General features: G+C 44.1%; 1 protein-coding gene across 1 annotated transcript in view; it reads left to right on the forward strand.

Annotated features, from left to right (window-relative positions):
* Positions 1–19,149, forward strand: part of RAB10 (RAB10, member RAS oncogene family) — a gene marked incomplete at both ends in the record, with an annotated part of 48,091 nt that overhangs the window by 15,260 nt on the left and 13,682 nt on the right. The window contains one exon of the mRNA XM_081997402.1: positions 15,062–15,122. Coding sequence (XP_081853528.1) covers positions 15,062–15,122 — 61 coding nt within the window. The remainder of the gene's footprint in view (positions 1–15,061; positions 15,123–19,149) is intronic.

A 19,149-nucleotide genomic window follows, 5' to 3' on the forward strand; every position in this document is an offset into this window, starting at 1 on the left:
GGCCAAGAAGGCCAACAGCGTCCTGGCTTGTATCAGGAATAGTGTGGTCAGCAGGAGCAGGGAAGTGATTGTGCCTCAGTGGTGAGGCTGCACCTTGAATCCTGTGTTCAGTGTTGGGCCCCTCACTACAGGAAGGACGTTGAGGTGCTGGAGCGTGTCCAGAGAAGGGCAACGGAGCTGGGGAGGGGTCTGGAGCACAAGTCTGATGAGCAGCGGCTGAGGGAACTGGGGTTGTTCAGTCTGGAGAAGAGGAGGCTGAGGGGAGCCCTCATCGCTCTCTACAACTGCCTGAAAGGGGGTTGTGGTGAGGTGGGGGTTGGTCTCTTCTCCCAAGTAACCAGCGATAGGACAAGAGGAAATGGCCTCAAGTTGCGCCAGGGGAGGTTTAGATTGGATATTAGGAAAAACTTCTTCACTGAGAGAGTGGTCAGGCATTGGCACAGGCTGCCCAGGGAGGTGGTGGAGTCACCATGCCTGGAGGTGTTCAAAAAACGTGTGGATGTGGCGCTTCAGGACATGGTTTGGTGATGATGGTGGCGCTGGATTAATGGTTGGACTTGATGATCTTGAAGGTCCTTTCCAACCTTAGTGATTCTGTGGTTCTGTGATATTGGTAAATGAAGAGAGATCCTGTGGGACCCTCACTGGTTGATGTGCCACACTGCTTTCTGTGGCCACCTCGGATCTTACCACACAGCGTGCTGCATCAAGGACTGTGTAACCCTGGGTGTTACAGGCTGTATATAGTTACACTTCACTAGACAAAAGTTGTATTAATGCTTATAAATGAGATGTAGGCAGCTCAGAAGGGGAGGAGAGGATGAGAAGGCTTTATAACTGGTTCTGGCCTGAGAAATGGCTTCTGTTCCTATTGTATGTGACAGGTTACTTGCACCAAAGTGAGACTCTGAACTTTTGTCGTTGTCTGGCATCTCCATTTTAGTCTACTTGGTGTGAATGTTGGACTCACTCCACCCAGAATTCATGGCAGCTGTGCTTTGAACACGTCTGCTGAATTGATGCTTAAGTTAAATGTGCCTGATTCTTAACTGTTGGAAATGGCTGTCACTTGATGTCCAGAACCTGGTGTCGCATCCATTTTATCAGGAAACGGTCCTTGCCCTTGTTATCTCCTGAACTTTGCCCAGGCCCTGATACGGAGAGTGCTGGCTCTGAAATCAAAACCATGAGATCAAAGCCGTGCCATGAATTCATAGCCCACTGGCTGACGTTCTGGTCCTGGGAGCTTCGCTTGCTGGCAGCTGACTTGCTGCTGGATGTGGCCATAGCGTGCTGCTCAGCCTTTAATACCCTGGAGGGTTCACGGGCATAGCTGCGGCAGTTCAAGCTCACCCGAAGTCCCCAACGCCATTGCTTTGGCAGAGGTAGAAAACCATGTTGTTCTTTTGTACTGCCTCAGCCATCTCTGTCAGTTTAAATCACCAGCGGTGCGTTTGTTAATCACCCAAAATTGTGGCTTGAATTGCTGAGGCATGAGTGCCTGTGCTGTTGTCAATCCCTTTGAACATGGAGGACATGATGCCTGAAGGAAAAGTTACTAGAAACCGGGTTGTTTTGAGCTGTTGTGGATTTAGCGTTAGTTCGCTAAGACACCTTTCCCAGCAGACCTCCGGTCAGGCACCGCTAGTGTTCTTAAGCTCACCTATCTTAGTTCCTCCCTGGGAGGAGTCATTATCTTCACTTTACAGAAAAGTTGTATTTTGTGCTAATCTTTGCAAATAAACTTTACTAGATTTTTGTTTGCAAGTTAGTATTTAAATGTATGCAGTAGATGGAGTAAGGGAGCTGGAACTTGAGAGATACATAAAATTCTTGGTAAGTCAGTGGCATGTCATTGTTGAATGAGGGGCAGTGTCGTTTTAAAATGCCTTCCGAGCAGGTACATGTGATGGGACCTCAACTACGTCTGTGTGCTGAATGGTAATGGTGCTTTTCTTTTGATTATTTGGGTTTGCTGTTTTAATTCCAGGTATGGGGATGAACAGCACTTCACATTGTAATGAGCTACTAAACATCTGAACGATGCCACTTGAGGAGAAGCAGCTTCATGGAATTCTTGACATGTTGATACCGTTTGCTTGCTTACAGCCTTGAGGCTTCTGAGACCTAACTGTGTGGACATAATCTGTATTAAAAAAAAAAAAAAGTCTTACTGCTCCAGCTAATATAAAGATTTACATCTGCAAGTATCCAGTGCATAATAGCAAGGTACTGGGCTTCTCTCTATTGGAGGGAGTAAAGTGGAGTGAAAGAGTTCTCAAGATTCGTTTCTGAAGATGATTAATTTTTTAAATATAGGTGATGAGTAGTGGAGGGGTGGAAGGTCACAGTTGCTATGTAGGTGCGGCAACCTGATATGTGAAGAACAGACAATTCACAACACCTCTGTCTCCTTGATTATTTGATTATTTTATTAATACTGTCCCCAAGTGCTCTTAAAGAATTTCTGGTAGCAATATTGAATTCTGTGATGATTTACTCCAGAATTAACATGTAGGTGTTGACTTGTGATTTTTAATATCAATCTCTGAAGAATGATCGTTGAGGAAGTTTCAAGTGAGGTTAGTAGTGAGAGAATTTTTGGTGCGCTAGGAGGCTGTGGTCTTGACCTAGATTTAATATGCATCCTTGAAATGAATTGATGAACAAAGGAAGCTTGCATGCTTACAACTTGTCTGCCGCTTTGAAGGGAAACAGGAACACTTCAAAAAGAATTTCAAGTTAGGAGAGTGTCCTTCACTCTTGTAGTTCTGAATCTTATGATTCTGAACATTGTTGTTCATCTCTGAACGGGCTGGTGGCTGTGGATGGAATATGAGGCAGGCTGCTCGGAGAGCTCAGGCAAGGTAACTGCGGATGGGGAGGCAGCAGTGCGGCATGAAGATCCCCGTTTCTGCAAACGGTGAAGATGTGCACGATTCACAGTATGTGGCCTTTCCCAACAAGAGGTCAGGCTGGATAACAATGGCCTTCTATTGTTCTGGGGGGATTAAGCCAGATATTTGGGAGGATATGAGCCAGAGTACTGGATTTGTCACCAAAATGAATATTCAGCTGAGTCCCCCATATCAGTTAGTCACTGTGGACTTGCCTAAATCTAATGTCCCTGCAACGCAGAGTGTTATTTGTTCGTGATGTGTGACAGCATTCGCCTGCATTTGTTGTGCTTTCATCTAGAATGGAAGAATGTAGGTCACACTAAGAAGCTGCCGTCTCACAGGACTGTCATCTGCTTCGTTAAGGATAGATTAGTTGGTAAGAGATGGTCTGGCAAGAGTGCTACTGTTCATGTCTCGCATTCTCCCTTAACATGACCAGCTCTGGAATTTATCTGTATTGATACAGTATTAGTGAAACTTGGCCTGTAAGGACAGTTTTATATGAAAAACTGAAGATTCAGAAAAGAGCCATGGGGATGGTTTGGAAGGACTGTTAGGACTTGGTCAGGCAATTGAAAAGGAAACACACTTTTTTTAAAAGAATCTCTAGTTTAATCTCTTGGGTTAAAAGCTAAAGGTAAGTTGATTTTAAGAATCTGCTGCATTCCTAAAAATAGATGCTATAAGGAAACAAGTGGGTTTTTAAGATACACACCGTCACACTAGCAGATATCACTGGTTAAGAATCTTTAACTTAACCACACCTCTGTCTCTGTAAAGTTATAATTACTTTTCTTGGTACTTGCTCTACAAAAACGTCACTTTTCAGGATACTTCAGGTACCGTACGTAGATCCCTAGCAGTCGAAGATACTCCCCTGGTAGTTTCTCTGCTTGTTACTGCGAATGCTCCTAAGGAGGAGAGTTCTGTGTAGCTGTTGCTACCAAGGTGGTGTGGATTGAGGCTGGTGACCTCAAGATAAAGGAGTGAATGTTTGCTCAAGTGATAGTTCATGAAGGTGCTAAAACAAAGTATGCAATGGGTTGTTCAGTGAATGGGTGACTATTAGAGCGCTTAGGAAAGGAGAGGCCTCTAGGGGATAGCCTCAGTCTGAGGGTGGGAGGACTGACACCAGTGACTGGATGTGTGGGAAAGGGCGGGGGGGGGGGGGGGGGAGTTAATACTAATCACGTCATCACAGAATCATTAAGGATGGAAAAAACCTTTAAGATCATCAAGTCCAACCATCAACCCAACACCACCACGCCCACTAAATCATGTCCCAAAGTGCCACGTCCACACGTTTTTTGAACACCTCCAGGCATGGTGACTCCACCACCTCCCTGGGCAGCCTGTGCCAATGCTTGACCACTCTCTCCGTAAAGAAATTTTTCCTGATATCCAGTCTAAACCTCCCCGGGCACCACTTGAGGCCATTTCCTCTCATTCTATTGCTGGTTACTTGGGAGAAGAGACCAACCCCCACCTCACCACAACCCCCTTTCAGGCAGTTGTAGAGAGCGATGAGGTCTCCCCTCAGCCTCCTCTTCTCCAGACTGAACAACCCCAGTTCCCTCAGCCGCTGCTCATCAGACTTGTGCTCCAGACCCCTCCCCAGCTCCGTTGCCCTTCTCTGGACATGCTCCAGCACCTCAATGTCCTTCTTGTCGTGAGGGGCCCAACACTGAACACAGGATTCGAGGTGCGGTCTCACCAGTGCCGAGTGCAGGGGCATCATTTGTGGCTGCTGGAATTAAAATAATTACATCACTTTTTTCTGTTACCATTGTTCTCCCATGCCCAGCTCAATCAAAACCAGGCTCTCAAACAGGACTCTTACTTTTGTGGATGTTTTATCTTGCCCAGTTGTGGAACTTTCTGGGACTACTAGAATTAACTAAGTGTACAGTCCCTAAGGTTTCATGTAAGGTATGTGTTACTTTATTTAGATGCAACTTCTGGTGCTCTGTGAATGCTGAATTGTCAGGACTTGAAACCTCGCAGAGCAGGAAGAGTGAGTTCTTGTTGCTGCTCTAGATTGCTCACTCTGCACTAGGAAAGGCTTTCTGCAAAGATAAAACTCTGAAATGCTTGAATCCATTGAATTTCTGGATTACTACTGCATAAATCCATAGTCTGCTCGTTTTTTGAGTACTTTGTTACACTCCTGGTCACTGAATGTCAAAAATCATGGAGTTAGAGGTTTAGAAGAGGACAGCAAAGACAACCAAGAAGCCATTTCAATGTCACCTGCTCTGTCATTCCTGATAACCCTCAGTGTTGGTCCTGGGGGGCTGCGGCTGGTTCTCCCTGTAGCCATCTCCACGGGGTGGCCCTGGGAGTCCTGCACTGCCTCGATTCCTTTTCTGGGGCCCCGTAGCTCCGACTGCTGAGGCTCTGCTCGCTGGTCCTGGCGCTGGGCTGCTGTGTCTGAACAAGTTCTGTAGGTGCTCCCTAGCCTGCAGTGGAATAGGAGTCCTGAGTCATTGTAACTTTGGAGGCTGCAAGGAAAGTCTCTTCATAAGTTTACATCATCATGAATGATTGCAGTGTTTTGGAGTTGGGTTGTTTGGTAAGTATTTATTTTAGGTCTGACCAATGCGATAGTAGCCACTAGTTAAAATGAATAGGAATCTGTACCATGGCCTAACGTAACTGCTAAGTGTTGTCTGTCATCTGTGTGCAATAGGTACCCCACGTTATTTATAACTTATTTTGTTTTGCAGCATTTTGCGTCGGGTTTCCTTAGGCTAACAGCAGCAATTGGGTTGCTTGGCTCCATGTACTCGGCTCAGTGCAAGAGATCTGTTTGCCGCCTCTGTTCTCCGTCCGCATCTGGCTGTGTTGCTTGATTACACTGCATAGCTTAAATTTTTGGAAAGCAACTTAAAAACTTCTTGCTGTGTTAGGATATACAATTTTGGTTTTGCAGAGGAACTAAAATTACCTTGAGGGCAGAACAATAACTCCATCGTTGACTGATGGTTGCTACCTGGTACAGTTTTCCTCTTTTGTCTTTCCATTCCCACCTCTTCCCCTCTGCTAACTAGAACAGGCAGGTTCAGAAACAGCTTGTTAGTTTTTGAAAAAAGTTCAACTAATAGATTAATTATTAAATTATTGTTTTCTTTTATATAGGTGCCTGTTTTTTTAATATAGGTGCCTTTTTGTTACAGCAGTGTTTGCTTGTAGTGGATGATGTCCCTTCAGCTTTTGGCGTTGCCTACAGTAATTGGTACACTTGCAGGTTTTAGTGTGAGGTCAAGAAAAACAAGACAAAAGGAAAAGTTTTGTTGGAGGGCGTAGCTTGTTCCAGGTGTCAGTCTCGAGCTGTTGTCTTAGCTGCTTTTATTGAAATGAAGATGATAGAATGGACTTGAGAGACGCAAGTAACTTGCTTTTGTAAGTAACCAGCTATTGTAAGGGGAGGAACTGCCGCTGGAGTTGTGGTTGTAACTACTGACCAGAACTTGTGTGTCTGTGTAGGGCTTTGCTTCTGGCCATGCAACTCCTTCCTTTCACCCCCCTCTTCCCCAGCTCCCCACCTGCAGGTGCAGAGCACAGCACGGGCAAGCACTGGGGTGAAACCTGAGGTACCTGGCTCCGAAATGAGGCACCTAATGGTAGTCCAGACCTGAGGCCTCCGTAGTCCCCGCGGGCTGGCTGACCTGATCTGCGTCCTGCAGTAGGTTAGCGTTGCAGTGGGTGATCCGTGACCGACTACAGCTCTGCAGGAGAGCTACCAAAGAGGTCGGCAGGGCTGGGACACTAAGGGGGCCCCAAAGACTTGTGTGATTCTGGCAGAACTTGCATTCAGTCATCGTGGTTTTCACCTTTCCAAAGGAAGAGGGGAGCTGTTTGTTTTACATGGAAGCTTGTGTTAAATCAGACTATTTTTTCAATTTCTTCAAAGAATTCATTGCCAGACGTAAGTGTAGGAAAGAGACATAGAAGTACGGATATACATATGAGTATGTATATATGGGAGGCTGGAAATACACCTGTGTTGATGTATGCATGTGTACACATACACAAAAGAAAATCAGCAGGTAAGCACGCATGTGCAGTGAGCTTCCTCCTGAAAGAGGAAGACTAGCTGTCTCATTTCCTTAGTTGCTATCATGTTTAGTAAGAGCTTAATGAAAACCACAACTCACATCTCTTGCCTGATATGCTTGTGTTGGACTTACTTGGGAAGGAGAAAGTATATATACATCCAAAGCTTTCTTACAAAATATATGATCTTATCTAATTCATTGATAACAAATGTTAATGTCTGCATATTCTTAGTAAATAATATGCTGAAGTATTAAAGCTTGTATGCAAGACTTGTGTGGACAACTAGAATTCTCAGTTGTGAGCAAAGTAAGGACAGGGGTCAGCAAAACTGCTATCATGTACTTCCGGAGGGCAGACTTTGGCCTGTTCAGGTCACTGGTTGAGAGAGTCCCTTGGGAGACAGTCCTGAAAGACAAAGGGGTCCAGGAAGGCTGGACAGTCTTCAAGAAGGAAATCTTAAAGGCGCAGGAGCAGGCGGTCCCTTATGTGCCATAAGAAGAGCTGGCGGGGAAGGCGACCGGCGTGGCTGAACAGGGAGATTTTGCTGGGACTCAGGGAAAAGAGGAGAGTTTATCATCTCTGGAAGAAGGGGCAGGCAACTCACGAAGAGTACAAGGATCTCGTTAGGTCAAGCAGGGACAAAATTAGAAAGGCAAAAGCCCAGCTAGAGCTCAGTCTGGCCACAGTCGTAAAGGATAATAAAAAATGTTTTTACAAATATATTAACAACAAAAAGAGAGGCAAGGAGAATCTCCATCCCCTACTGGATATGGCGGGGAACATTGTCTCCAAGGACGAAGACAAGGCTGAGGTACTTAATGCCGCCTTTGCCTCAGTCTTTAATAGCCAGTCCAGGTATCCACAGGGTATTCAGCCCCCTGAGCTGGAAGACGGGGATGGAGAGCACAATGTACTCCTCATAATCCAGGAGGAAGCAGTTAAGGACATGCTAAACCACCTGGACACCCACAAGTCTATGGGGCCTGATGGGATCCACCCAAGAGTACTGAGAGAGCTGGCGGAGGAGCTTGCCAAGCCACTCTCCATCATTTACCAGCAGTCCTGGTTAACAGGGGAGGTCCCAGAAGCCTGGAGGCTTGCCAATGTGACGCCCGTCTACAAGAAAGGCCGGAAGGAGGATCCTGGGAACTACAGGCCTGACAGCCTTACCTCTGTACCAGGGAAGATTATGGAGCAGTTGGTCTTGAGAGTGCCCACAGGGCACGTGCAGGACAACCAAGGGATCAGGCCCAGCCAGCATGGGTTCATGAAAGGCAGGTCCTGCTTGACCAACCTGATCGCCTTCTATGACCAGGTGACCCGCCTAGTGGATGAGGGAAAGACTGTGGACGTTGTCTACTTGGACTTTAGTAAAGCCTTTGACAGCGTCTCCCACAGCGTTCTCCTGGAGAAACTGGCGGCTCGTGGCTTAGACAGGTTTACTCATTGCTGGGTGAGGAACTGGCCGGATGGCCGAGCCCAGAGAGTCGTGGTGAACGGCGTTAAATCCGGCTGGCGGCCAGTCACAAGCGGTGTTCCCCAGGGCTCGGTTCTGGGGCCGGTCTTGTTCAATATCTTTATTGATGATCTGGATGAGGGGATCGAGTGCTCCCTCAGTAAGTTTGCAGATGACACCAAGTTGGGTGGGAGTGTTGATCTGCTGGAGGGCAGGAGGGCTCTGCAGAAGGATCCAGACAGGCTGGATCGATGGGCTGAGGCCAACTATATGACGTTTAATAAGGCCAAGTGCAGGGTCCTGCACTTTGGCCGCAACAACCCCAGGCAACGCTCCAGGCTTTTGGAGGAGTGGCTGGAGAGCAGCACGGCGGAAAGGGACCTGGGGGTGCTGGTTGACAGCCGGCTGAACATGAGCCGGCAGTGTGCCCAGGTGGCCAAGAAGGCCAACAGCGTCCTGGCCTGTATCAGGAATAGTGTGGCCAGCAGGAGTAGGGAAGTGATTGTGCCCCTGTACTCGGCACTGGTGAGGCTGCACCTTGAATCCTGTGTTCAGTGTTGGGCCACTCACTACAAGAAGGATGTTGAGGTGCTGGAGCGTGTCCAGAGAAGGGCAGCAGCGCTGGGGAGGGGTCTGGAGCACAAGTCTGATGAGGAGCGGCTGAGGGAACTGGGATTGTTTAGTCTGGAGAAGAGGAGGCTGAGAGGAGACCTCATCGCTCTCTACAACTGCCTGAAAGGGGGTTGTGGCGACGAGGGTGTCGGTCTCTTCTCCCAAGTAACTAGTGATAGGACAAGAGGAAATGGCCTCAAGTTGCGCCAGGGGAGGTTTAGATTGGATATTAGGAAAAACTTCTTCACTGAGAGAGTGGTCAGGCATTGGCACAGGCTGCCCAGGGAGGTGGTGGAGTCACCATCCCCTGGAAGTGTTCAAAAAACGTGTGGATGTGGCGCTTCAGGACATGGATTAGGGGACATGGTGGTGCTGGATTAATGGTTGGACTTGATGATCTTGAAGGTCCTTTCCAACCTAGTGATTCTGTGACTTTGTAGAGTTTGTAATTCTGGACTTGATAGGTTTGGAAAGATTACTGGGAGGGCTTAGAGGAATTACCTTTTTATTAGTGTTATGCTCTAGACATTAATAAACTTGATAAAACAGTATCTGGCTTAGGAGTTTTGGATTAAGATGTTAAAGTCTTACAATATTATAAATCTCTGTCAAGAATTGAGGGATCTCATAATCAGATAGTTGTATGAAAAGACTAGGCAAAGCTCTACAAAGGTCTGTAACAAAGTTAATTTTGTAATTTTAAAAGCTTCCAGGCCTAGTTACTGCTGTATTTTCCTGCTGCTGGTAAGTTTTCTTTTATTGCGTTTTTGCTTTTTTTTGACTGTTTATTGGGCCCTACTTTAAGCTGTAAACCCTTTTTCTCTGTGCTTCTGTGATGGTGTTCTTGTGCTACCTAGGTATGTTACAGTTTGTACTCTTTGTATGAATGTCATAAGTCATGAGGACATGTTCCTTCTTACTTTGTGAATTTGAAAGCTGTTAATTCAAAGAAAGATAGCAGATAGATTTCTTTCTGCCTGGTCAGTCTCTTTCTTCGCTTAGGCTGGAATTTCTAAAAAGTTAGGCAGTAAAGATTAGGTTTGTATCCTTTTGTGGCTATTAAAGCACTTGCAAGAGCTCCACCTTGCTTTGGTAGTTTGAAGTGGATCAGTGTGGGGCATGTTCAGGGGCACCTTTAAACCCTTGGAGGAAGTGCGGTGGCTCGGGCTGGGAACCTTACCTTCTGCGGGATTGCTGATGGCTGGGAGGGGTGCCGGCGACAGGGGCTATCCCGATGGCTCCCGGTGCTCATCAGAATATTTGAATGCGGCCCGAGTTCTGCTGTGTTAATTTGGGTGTCGATAGCTGTAGTTTAAGCGTGCTGTTAAGAAGAAACCTTGCTGCTGCCAGAGCCTGTAGCACAAAGGTGGGCAGCTTGGAGATACAAGACTTGAATACGAATTTGTGCACGTTTGCTTTTCTTTCCTGAGTTGAAAATACATAGTGCTGGTAAAGTATATTTGCAAAGCAATTACTGACAAGTGAATTACAAAATGCCCTTATTTATATGCTGCTTACGCTCTGCAGTTGACGGCAATTTGATGCGCAGGTTGACTGTCAGGCTCCTAGTGCGGCAGCATTGCCCCTCTCTTGCCCTACATTCCGCTTCCTACTGCCCAGCGTCCTCACTGAGCTGAATGGTGTCTTTGTTTGGAAAGAATGCAAACAAAATTCGTGCTGTCTGAAAAGGGCTAGCTCATCATTTGTAGCTCTGAAATGGACTGGAAAATAACTTTGTCTCCCTCCCTCTTGTACTGATGGCATTCTGTCTTTTGCTTTTTGAGAATAGTTGGTTTGTGATTCAGCGACAGAAGAATGATCTTTACAAAACCTTGGCAGGGGCTTGAGTAGCTGTAAAGTGATATATAACTGTTTGGACGCAGTGATAATGGATTTAAAACACACTGTTCCGCTGACACAAGTTCTGGGTCTTCGTTAAAGTCTTTCATCTGAGAGCGATGGAAATGCAAAACTGTTGAGCAAATTGTTCTGTAGGCACCAAGACATTCAGATATTTAAACTTACACAAATAAAACTGGAATGCTTTGTTGGGAGTCATTGGCGATAACCTCTGCTGACGTAGGGATGGAAGAGCTTGACTTCAGTGGCATGATGTACAAGTCTGACCTTCCAGCTTCTGAAACTCCTCTTGGTCTGCGTGTTTACAGTGACTAGGCAGAAGTGACTTTCAATATTTGTATAAGGGTAGGTCTTCCTTGCACATACCATGAGATGAACTAATGGTACTACTTGATACTCGAAGACCAGTAGCCTGAAGAACCCATAAATCGCTTCTGTCTTTTTTGAAGCCGTGAGTTTAGATTTTGGTCAGACCTGGGCCCATATATTGCTATAAACAACTGGTGGAAGACTTGAAATTGGAAGGAAACCCAGAAGTGAGCCAGAAACCTGGGATAATCTGCCTGTAAGGAGACTTATTAAACTGTGTGAGCTATACTGAAGAGTAATAAACACTTCCAAATTTTTAGTATATGGATAGTATACAGTATAGTATACTTTTAGTATAAGTGTTTAACAGGCTGGCAGTATACTTCCAGATTTTTTCCTGTGAATTCCAGTTTTCCCTGTTGAGGTTGATGAATATCTTGTTGACATTTAATGAGGGAGTAATTTCATGCTCATCTTTAATTCATTAGTTCTGTCATTATCCTCCTGTGATGGTAATACATCCATTCTGCATGCCATTCAATTTTTATACCCGTTACCCTCTTAAACTTCTTCCTGAACTTAATGTTACTGGAAACTCCCCATACCTGTAGTCTGTTCTCTCTGAAGCCTTTGTGTTTCTGCTAGTATAATGATGCCGGTGATTTCTTTGGAAAGACCTAGAACTGAATGGGCATTACAACGATGCAGAAGTTTAGTTTTTCCAGTCTGTTAAAACTACTTTGAAAGTATTCAGAGGCAAATAGTCATTGCTATTTATAACAGTCTTTCTGTTACGAAGGCTGAACTACTATTATATTGTAATTGTAGTGGAAGCTGAGTATAACATGGGATTAGAGATTTATTTTATCCCCAAATACTAGAGTTAGCTAAATCCCCCTCAGTGCAGAGAAGAGTTAATTTCCTTGGCTGGGTTAATAGCTTACTTTATCTTAACGCATAAAAAGAGGTTGTCAAACATCCTGCTTTATCTGGGCAGAACCTAAAAGTAAATGTCGCTGTATAAAATACTTTTATTTATGATCTTTTGGCAAATGCTGGGCTTATTTGTTCAATAGTGTTGCTGTGGAGCACTATATCGTAGCAAACAACTTGGGTTAAATGCTGCAAAACGTGGGGATAGTTACGTGTATTTGGGGCAGTTTTGTATGTTGGCTATTGATCATTCAGTGGGTTTATTTTTCAAACCACATACATATGCTGGCTCTGTTGATTAATAAATTTAACTTAACATGAATACTGCTTTGGCTAATTGGAAAAAAATGGAGCACTGACCTGAAACGGAGGTCTGAGGGTCCCAAGCTGGCATCCTAGAATTAGTGGACAACCTCAACCTTTAGTCACTGTACTGCTTTAAATCCTTAGAAATGGGGAATTTTGCCCCTGTTAACACTCTGGTTCGTGTTTGTGAAATACTTGGTAACGTAAGAGGCTCCCTGAGAAGCCACATTTGGTAGTCATTTAAGGGTTGTTCTCCATTTTCCTTTTTGGCTGCATATGAGGTAGGTGTCCATCTAGCAAGTGCCGTCCCCATTCCTGCCCCTGCACTACACAGGCCTGCGGGAAGGGGGGTTCTCATTCCGCCCCCCCCCCGCCTTTCCCCGAGGCTCTGGTATCCTGATTTTTATGTGAAAAGAATTTTAACACTGAAAAATTAAATTAGTAAAATAAGTAGTGTGTGCAGTGTATAGAGCTATAAAAGGAGCTGGACTTGGTGGAGTTTAAAGCAGGCTTCCCATGAAGATTTCTTACATAATAGTGTGTTTCATAAATTCTATTTAATCTTACTTGGTATAAAATGACCTTGTAGATTTAGGAGGGAAGTTTGTGATTGCAGCTGCTGCCTTTTAAAAAGTCTAAATATAAACAGATTTTTGGAAAGCATGAAAAATTATCAGCGGTCTTTCTCTGATCGGAATTGAAAGTCAGAACTCTGGCATCTAATTAGCGTCAGAGCATTTTGAGAAGATGGCCTGTAGTATTCCTGCTCTGATGAATGTAGTCTGTGCTAATAATTCTTGTAGGCAATTTTGGGAAGAGAAGGTTGAAACGACATGGTCCTCAAGTCTCTTCTGCTGTGAAGGAGCTGGCGGGAGGCATCCTCATCTTGGCTTGTCTTGCATGGCATCCATTTTGGTCTGAGCCCATCTCTTCTGGGGAAGAGTGGTTAGTTTGTACATGTTGCACAAATGAGGTTTCACCAAGGTCTTAAACAACGGTGTTCATATTTCCCTGCCTCGGATGGAAATTTCTCACCAGGCGCCTGCAAGACAGTATTTGCCTATTCTAGGGTTGCTTCTCCATTGGATTATAGTTACTCCGTGAAAGTAAAATGGTAATCTCGCAGTCTTCAGGCTTTCTTATTTGTCATGTGAAAACAGCTGCTGGTTCATGGAAGAAATTCTTAGGTAACAGGCATGTAATGTTGCATTTTGTACTGCTGACACCCATCCCTTGTTTTCATTCTGTCTTCACGTTTCTCAGTTTCTTATTTTAATTGGCCTATGTAGAGTCCTTCTCACTTCTATAAGCAGTAGACTTCAAATAGGACAATTTATTATACCAGAACTAATAATGGAAATATTAAATACTGGTTTCAGTACTGGTCTCAGCTAAGGATTTGTCTTCAGTTTGATAGTTTCTTCTTTCTGAAGTCTTCTCAGGATGGCTCTCCTTCATCTCCTCTTCAGTCAGTCCTTGCAAATCCTGTGGTTAACTAACTTCCTTGTGATACCATTTCAGCTTTGCCACAAATTAAGACACTAATTATTTTGTATTGGTTGGTATTAAGAGTAAAAACCTTACTCATGCTCTGTGACGATGGTCTCTACTTATTCTTGAGTTTTGAGAGTCGTGGTTACACACTTCTGTCAAGTCCCGACTTTGCTTGTACCATGTCGGAGGCTGGAGCAGGGATGGACCCTGGCAGAGAGATGTGATGGTTGGGTACCAACTTGCCTTTTATTGCTGGTTGAAAGCTTTGTGTTGCTTAATCCCTTCTGCTTATATTATTTAAGCTTGAGGCTGACTGTCTGTAAACCATGTATGTGTGTGTTTAGCTCAAGAGACAATTTAGGACTTCTGCCGCTTGTTTTCAGTGGTGTAAAAAGCAAGATGACTGTTTTTAATATTATGGAGTCTTGTTACATGCTCTGGTCTAGGCTCTCGCACAGACTGCTTTGAGTTATGTTTAATAGGTGACAAGCATTAGGATTTCTGTAGTTAATATTATTCTTACAGGTAGAGTACTTGAACAAGATTAATGGAAAGGAGAATCTTGGGGTGTAAAAGGCAGGGGTTTTTGAGCGGTTTCTGAAATTGTGGTATCACAAGGGTTAGGTACAAGTGTACCAAAAAAAAAAATCACCATAATATTTCACATAATTTTTCAGCATATGCAAAATATTGTGGTTTAATAATTTTGGGGGAAAGAACCTTTCTAAAAGAGAAGAAGAACCCTTGCTGTTTTGTTTAGGACGTTTAAATTTATACCCAAAGTCCCAAACAACTTCTTTTTGGAAATTCTCTAAAAAAATTGCAAAACCCTGATATTTTTCTTTCTTAAAAATAAGCAAGAAACTTAAAAGCTTTTTACAGGCTAGATCATCTTAATAATGTTAGCTGAAAGTGTTCATTGACTGATTCTAGACCCTTTGAGGACCTGTTTGCATTGGTCGGCACGCTCCTCTTGCATTGCAGCTTACTCAGACATCCTTGGTTTACCTGACAATTCGGTAAAAGAAGTAAAAAAAGCTGCTCTTCTGTCTGGAGCAGGTGTGAGTTGGTGTGCAATTGCTTTTTTTGTAAACAAAGACTAATTACTTATTTGTGTGTTTGTTTATTTTAGGGATAGACTTCAAGATTAAAACTGTTGAATTACAAGGAAAGAAGATCAAACTACAGATATGGTGAGTAATATACCCAAGAAGCTACATGATGGCATCCTTCTGCATGGCTTCTTGCAGAGGCAGGTTTTTGTGGGAAGAGTTTACTCTTTCTGAGATTACATTCAGGTTTCTAATTCTGTAACTACATTTTGTATTTTCAGTAGTGGTAAAGCTCCATGTGTATTCCCTTAAACACTTTTCAAGAAATGGGGAACAGATCTGTGTGTTGTGTTTATAACAACTGTTACTGACTGCTCCCTTGGACAGGCTGTTGGCAAATCTCCTGTTGGGGAGGACAGGATCCTCGCAGTCTGTGATTTAGTGGGAAGTGTTTTAAAACTGGAATTTTCAAATTAGGAGCTGCCTCGAATCTATGATTGCAAATTGACTAGTAGCCTTGTTTTGCATCAGCAAGAAAAGTATAATCCACGTCTGCACTTATTTTATGTTTTTCTGTAGTGAACTGTGGAGAGTTTCTCGGCTGACTGAAAACACAACTGCTTTTCTGTAGGAAAGTCTAACACGAGGCAAAACGTAAACTCTTTCCTTTTAGCTTGCTACACATGTCTAGAGATTTTTCTTCTGTTTTAATAGCCCTGTAACAAGTCAGGTCAGGAAAGCTAATGGCTTCTCCTAGCCCATTTTTGTTTAGACTCCCTCCTCAGCCATGTACACATATTGATGGTGCATTCTCCAGCTTTACTGAGAGTTTAGAGCTCGAATCTTTTCATTTTGTCCCCCACTAATAAAAATCTTACGGCTTGAGAATGTTGACATTTGTAGATGCAGGTGGGTGAGCTCCAGTTAGGAGGCACCCATCTTCCTCTGTCTGGGCAATTGTTCCAATGCTGTAGAACCGGCTGAATGATCATCCTTCCTAAGTAACGCCTTCCGAATCCTTCTTGTTACCACCACTCTGAGCGTGCACCTTGTCTCCCTTAGTTGTTTCTCATATCCCAGACCTGTGAGCACCTCCTTAGCATAAGTTGGCCAACTTAATTATTTTGTTTTGTGCCCTGCAAGGGAAAGAGTTGTTGAAGTTGATTTGTTGTATGAACTGCATAGTGGTTGATAAGGAAGCACTTGGATGATGAAGCAACTCAGCGTGCTGGAACGCTTCGGCAGGGAGCCACAAAGGGTAAACGTCTTTGTAAGAGCAGTGTTTTAGATGGAGCTGTCTGAGGAAGGATGGGTGTAGATCAGCTGGGAACCGAAAGCAGAACGGTGGGAAGGAAGGAACTGAGAGCATTAGCTAAAGAGGCATTCAGGTGTAATGCAGCTTCATTGATTGACTTGCTGGGCAGCTCTTGCTGCATGAGTTCACCAGACTGTCAACATTCAGATTTTCAACCCAGATCAAACCATAGCTTCTAACAGTCGTTATGTGTTGTATTTTTTGCCCCAACAGGGGAGGTGGGAATTACTGTGGGATAGAAAGGTAGAACAAAACATTGGAATGACTTGAAGTATTAGATTAAACTTAGGAAAAAGTCCCAATGAAATGTACAAACTGAACATACAGAGTACTGAGGACGTTTAATGTGCGTATAGACAAAGAAGCAAACCATGATGAAGCTGTACACATTGTGGGTTCTAGTGGCTTGAGGGAAATGAAGAGGGGGTTGGGTGAGCTGAGTTTTATGAAGTTGCAACTTTTAAACGTCACAAACTTGAGAGGTCATTGTCTGAAAGTGCTTCTTGTTCCTGCAGTTTAAAATTTCACATTTGAAATGAAACTTGGAAAGCAGAGAATGCAGTTCCTATGGCATGCACTGTTGATGGGGGTGGGGGAAATCTAGGCTTTGTCCTTTCCAACTTTTCCTGTACAAGGAGTTTTGCCCAGCAGTGATTTGGTGGCTAGAACAGTAGTGCCTTTTGGTGAAGATGTTTTGTGCATTGCATCTATATTTAACCACCGCTTCCTGTATCTAAACTCGCCCTGTACTTCTAGGAGTTGTGTAACATATTTCCAGAATTACACTTCACTCCCACTGCAGCAGTTTAGTAAGAAAGGGATGCATTTAGTGGAACATTTGCCTTGTAAACCTGAGGCTGTTCTCGTAGCTTTTCTTGCGTCCAGAGTATGGGTTGTGCTTTTATAACTGAAGTAAACGCACTGGAGCTACCATAGTTGAATCAACAAAACGTGTCCTCTGAGCTGTAGGTAGCACTTCCACTGGGACAGAGCTCCACACTTGATTAACCTGATCAGAAAATAATAAAAGACTGATGGTGAAGAGAAAACAGACTTTTGAGTTAAGGACAGGAGATAAAACCCTTGGCACTTGGGTGCTTTCAGTTAGTATTGCAGTGCAGGTGTGCTTGTATTTATGAAGCATATCCATGCTCAGAAGAGGAGGAATGACCGCTATTTCATTTGTGGGTTTGCCCCCTGATCTGAAACTATCATCCCATTTGTGAGATTGCCCCTCAGTTTGCTCTGATTCTTGTGCGCACGTCTGAGCTGCTTCTGGCTGCTTACAGAGGCAGGATACCGAGTGCAGTGACATCGGCCCAGTCCACGAGTGTTAAGTCCAGCCGTGGGTCTCCAAATCTTTGTCCAGCCTTTCATAATGCTGTTTTCTTGCTTCCTAACAGTCCCTTTTATTGTTAGCATCTTGGGAAGCAAAGGCAGTTTTGTCTTGTCATTGTTGCTGTTATCATCATCATCATCGTTGTTGTTGTAATTTATTTTTATTATTATTATTATTATTATTATTAGTGCTTATTCAGATTGAAACTGGCTTCCCCCCCCCCTTTGGAATAGTGACATTCAGCTGTTTGCAAAATGACAGATGGTGACAGAATTTTGTACCTTAAAGGACTCGGTATGTATTAGCCATTTCCCACATATGACGGAGTTTCTTTACATAGAGTTGCTCAATCTTTATGAAAGAGCTATGTTCAATGAGCCATCACTGCAAAAGTGATGGCTGAACAAACCTGTCACAGAAAAAGGTTTCTACATCAGTGGAAGTGATTAAGTATTTGATTATGTATCATATGTTATTTCTGTAGGTGAAAAGTGTATTTCTTTTCACATACAGAAAGCAATAGAAATAAACTGTCCCACAGTTTAAAATTAATGTATTGATGTGCCTCTTGCTGATCTGTATAATCCTCCATCACCCACATATTAAACCTTTCTCATGCTCTTGTCCTGGTATAGGAGCTGCTCTCTGCCTGCCTGCAAAGCTGTGTCACTGTGTCTGAGTGTGGCTAGTACTGGCTCTGGTACCCCTTGGGGTGGGGGTACGGTCTCAATGAGCAGTTAGTTTTACAGGAAACAGATAAAACCGGCATTTTCTAATACAGCTCTGCTCCTTCCTGCGCTGCAGGATAGCTACCTACCTCTCTTCCTGGATCAAGAGAATGGGCAGACGTGGCAGTATCCCAGTCATGCCTTGACCTCTAAAATGTATATATTTTTTCATATTGCTCCAAATGTAAATGTGCCTGTTGCAAAATGATGTTGAAATGAGGAGAGGAGAGGCTGGGACAAGAGAAAGTGGAGAATGGTGGGGCTGGGTAGCAAGTGGGAGAACGTCTGCACGCAGGGAGCTTCTGGAGAGCCTCAGCTAGGCTGGGCCAGCCCAGTGTGGTACATGGCCTGCAAGCAAGGAGGAGGATGGGATGCAGCTCTTGAGGCTGGCCTTCTGAAGGAATGAGCTTGTTCAGGGCAGATCCATCAGGAGGAGTACTGGTATGTCAAATTCTAGGTGGAGGCACGTAGAAGAATCAGTATCTTCTTGGTTAGGTTATTGTACTACTTGTCTGTTTAGAAAAATTGTTGATGTGATGGTATATGATATGATGCCATATGGAAAGTCACCGGTGGTGGGCTTAGTACAGGATTTTGGAGAAAGGAATTAGGGTAAAGATACGGGAGTAGAAGTACTTCTGAAGAGTGGGACCTGGGTAGGTTGACACTGATTAATGTCTTGAAAAATACTAATACAGTAATGCTTACAGTACAGAGAAGGGAGGGAGAATAAAAGAACCAAAATGAGAGATTACTGTTCCAGGAAAAGATGGTGTTATCATTGCG

The sequence above is a fragment of the Phaethon aethereus genome, assembly GCF_964289735.1.
Source record: "Phaethon aethereus genome assembly, chromosome: 3".
In the NCBI taxonomy this organism is placed as follows: Eukaryota; Metazoa; Chordata; class Aves; order Phaethontiformes; family Phaethontidae; genus Phaethon; species Phaethon aethereus.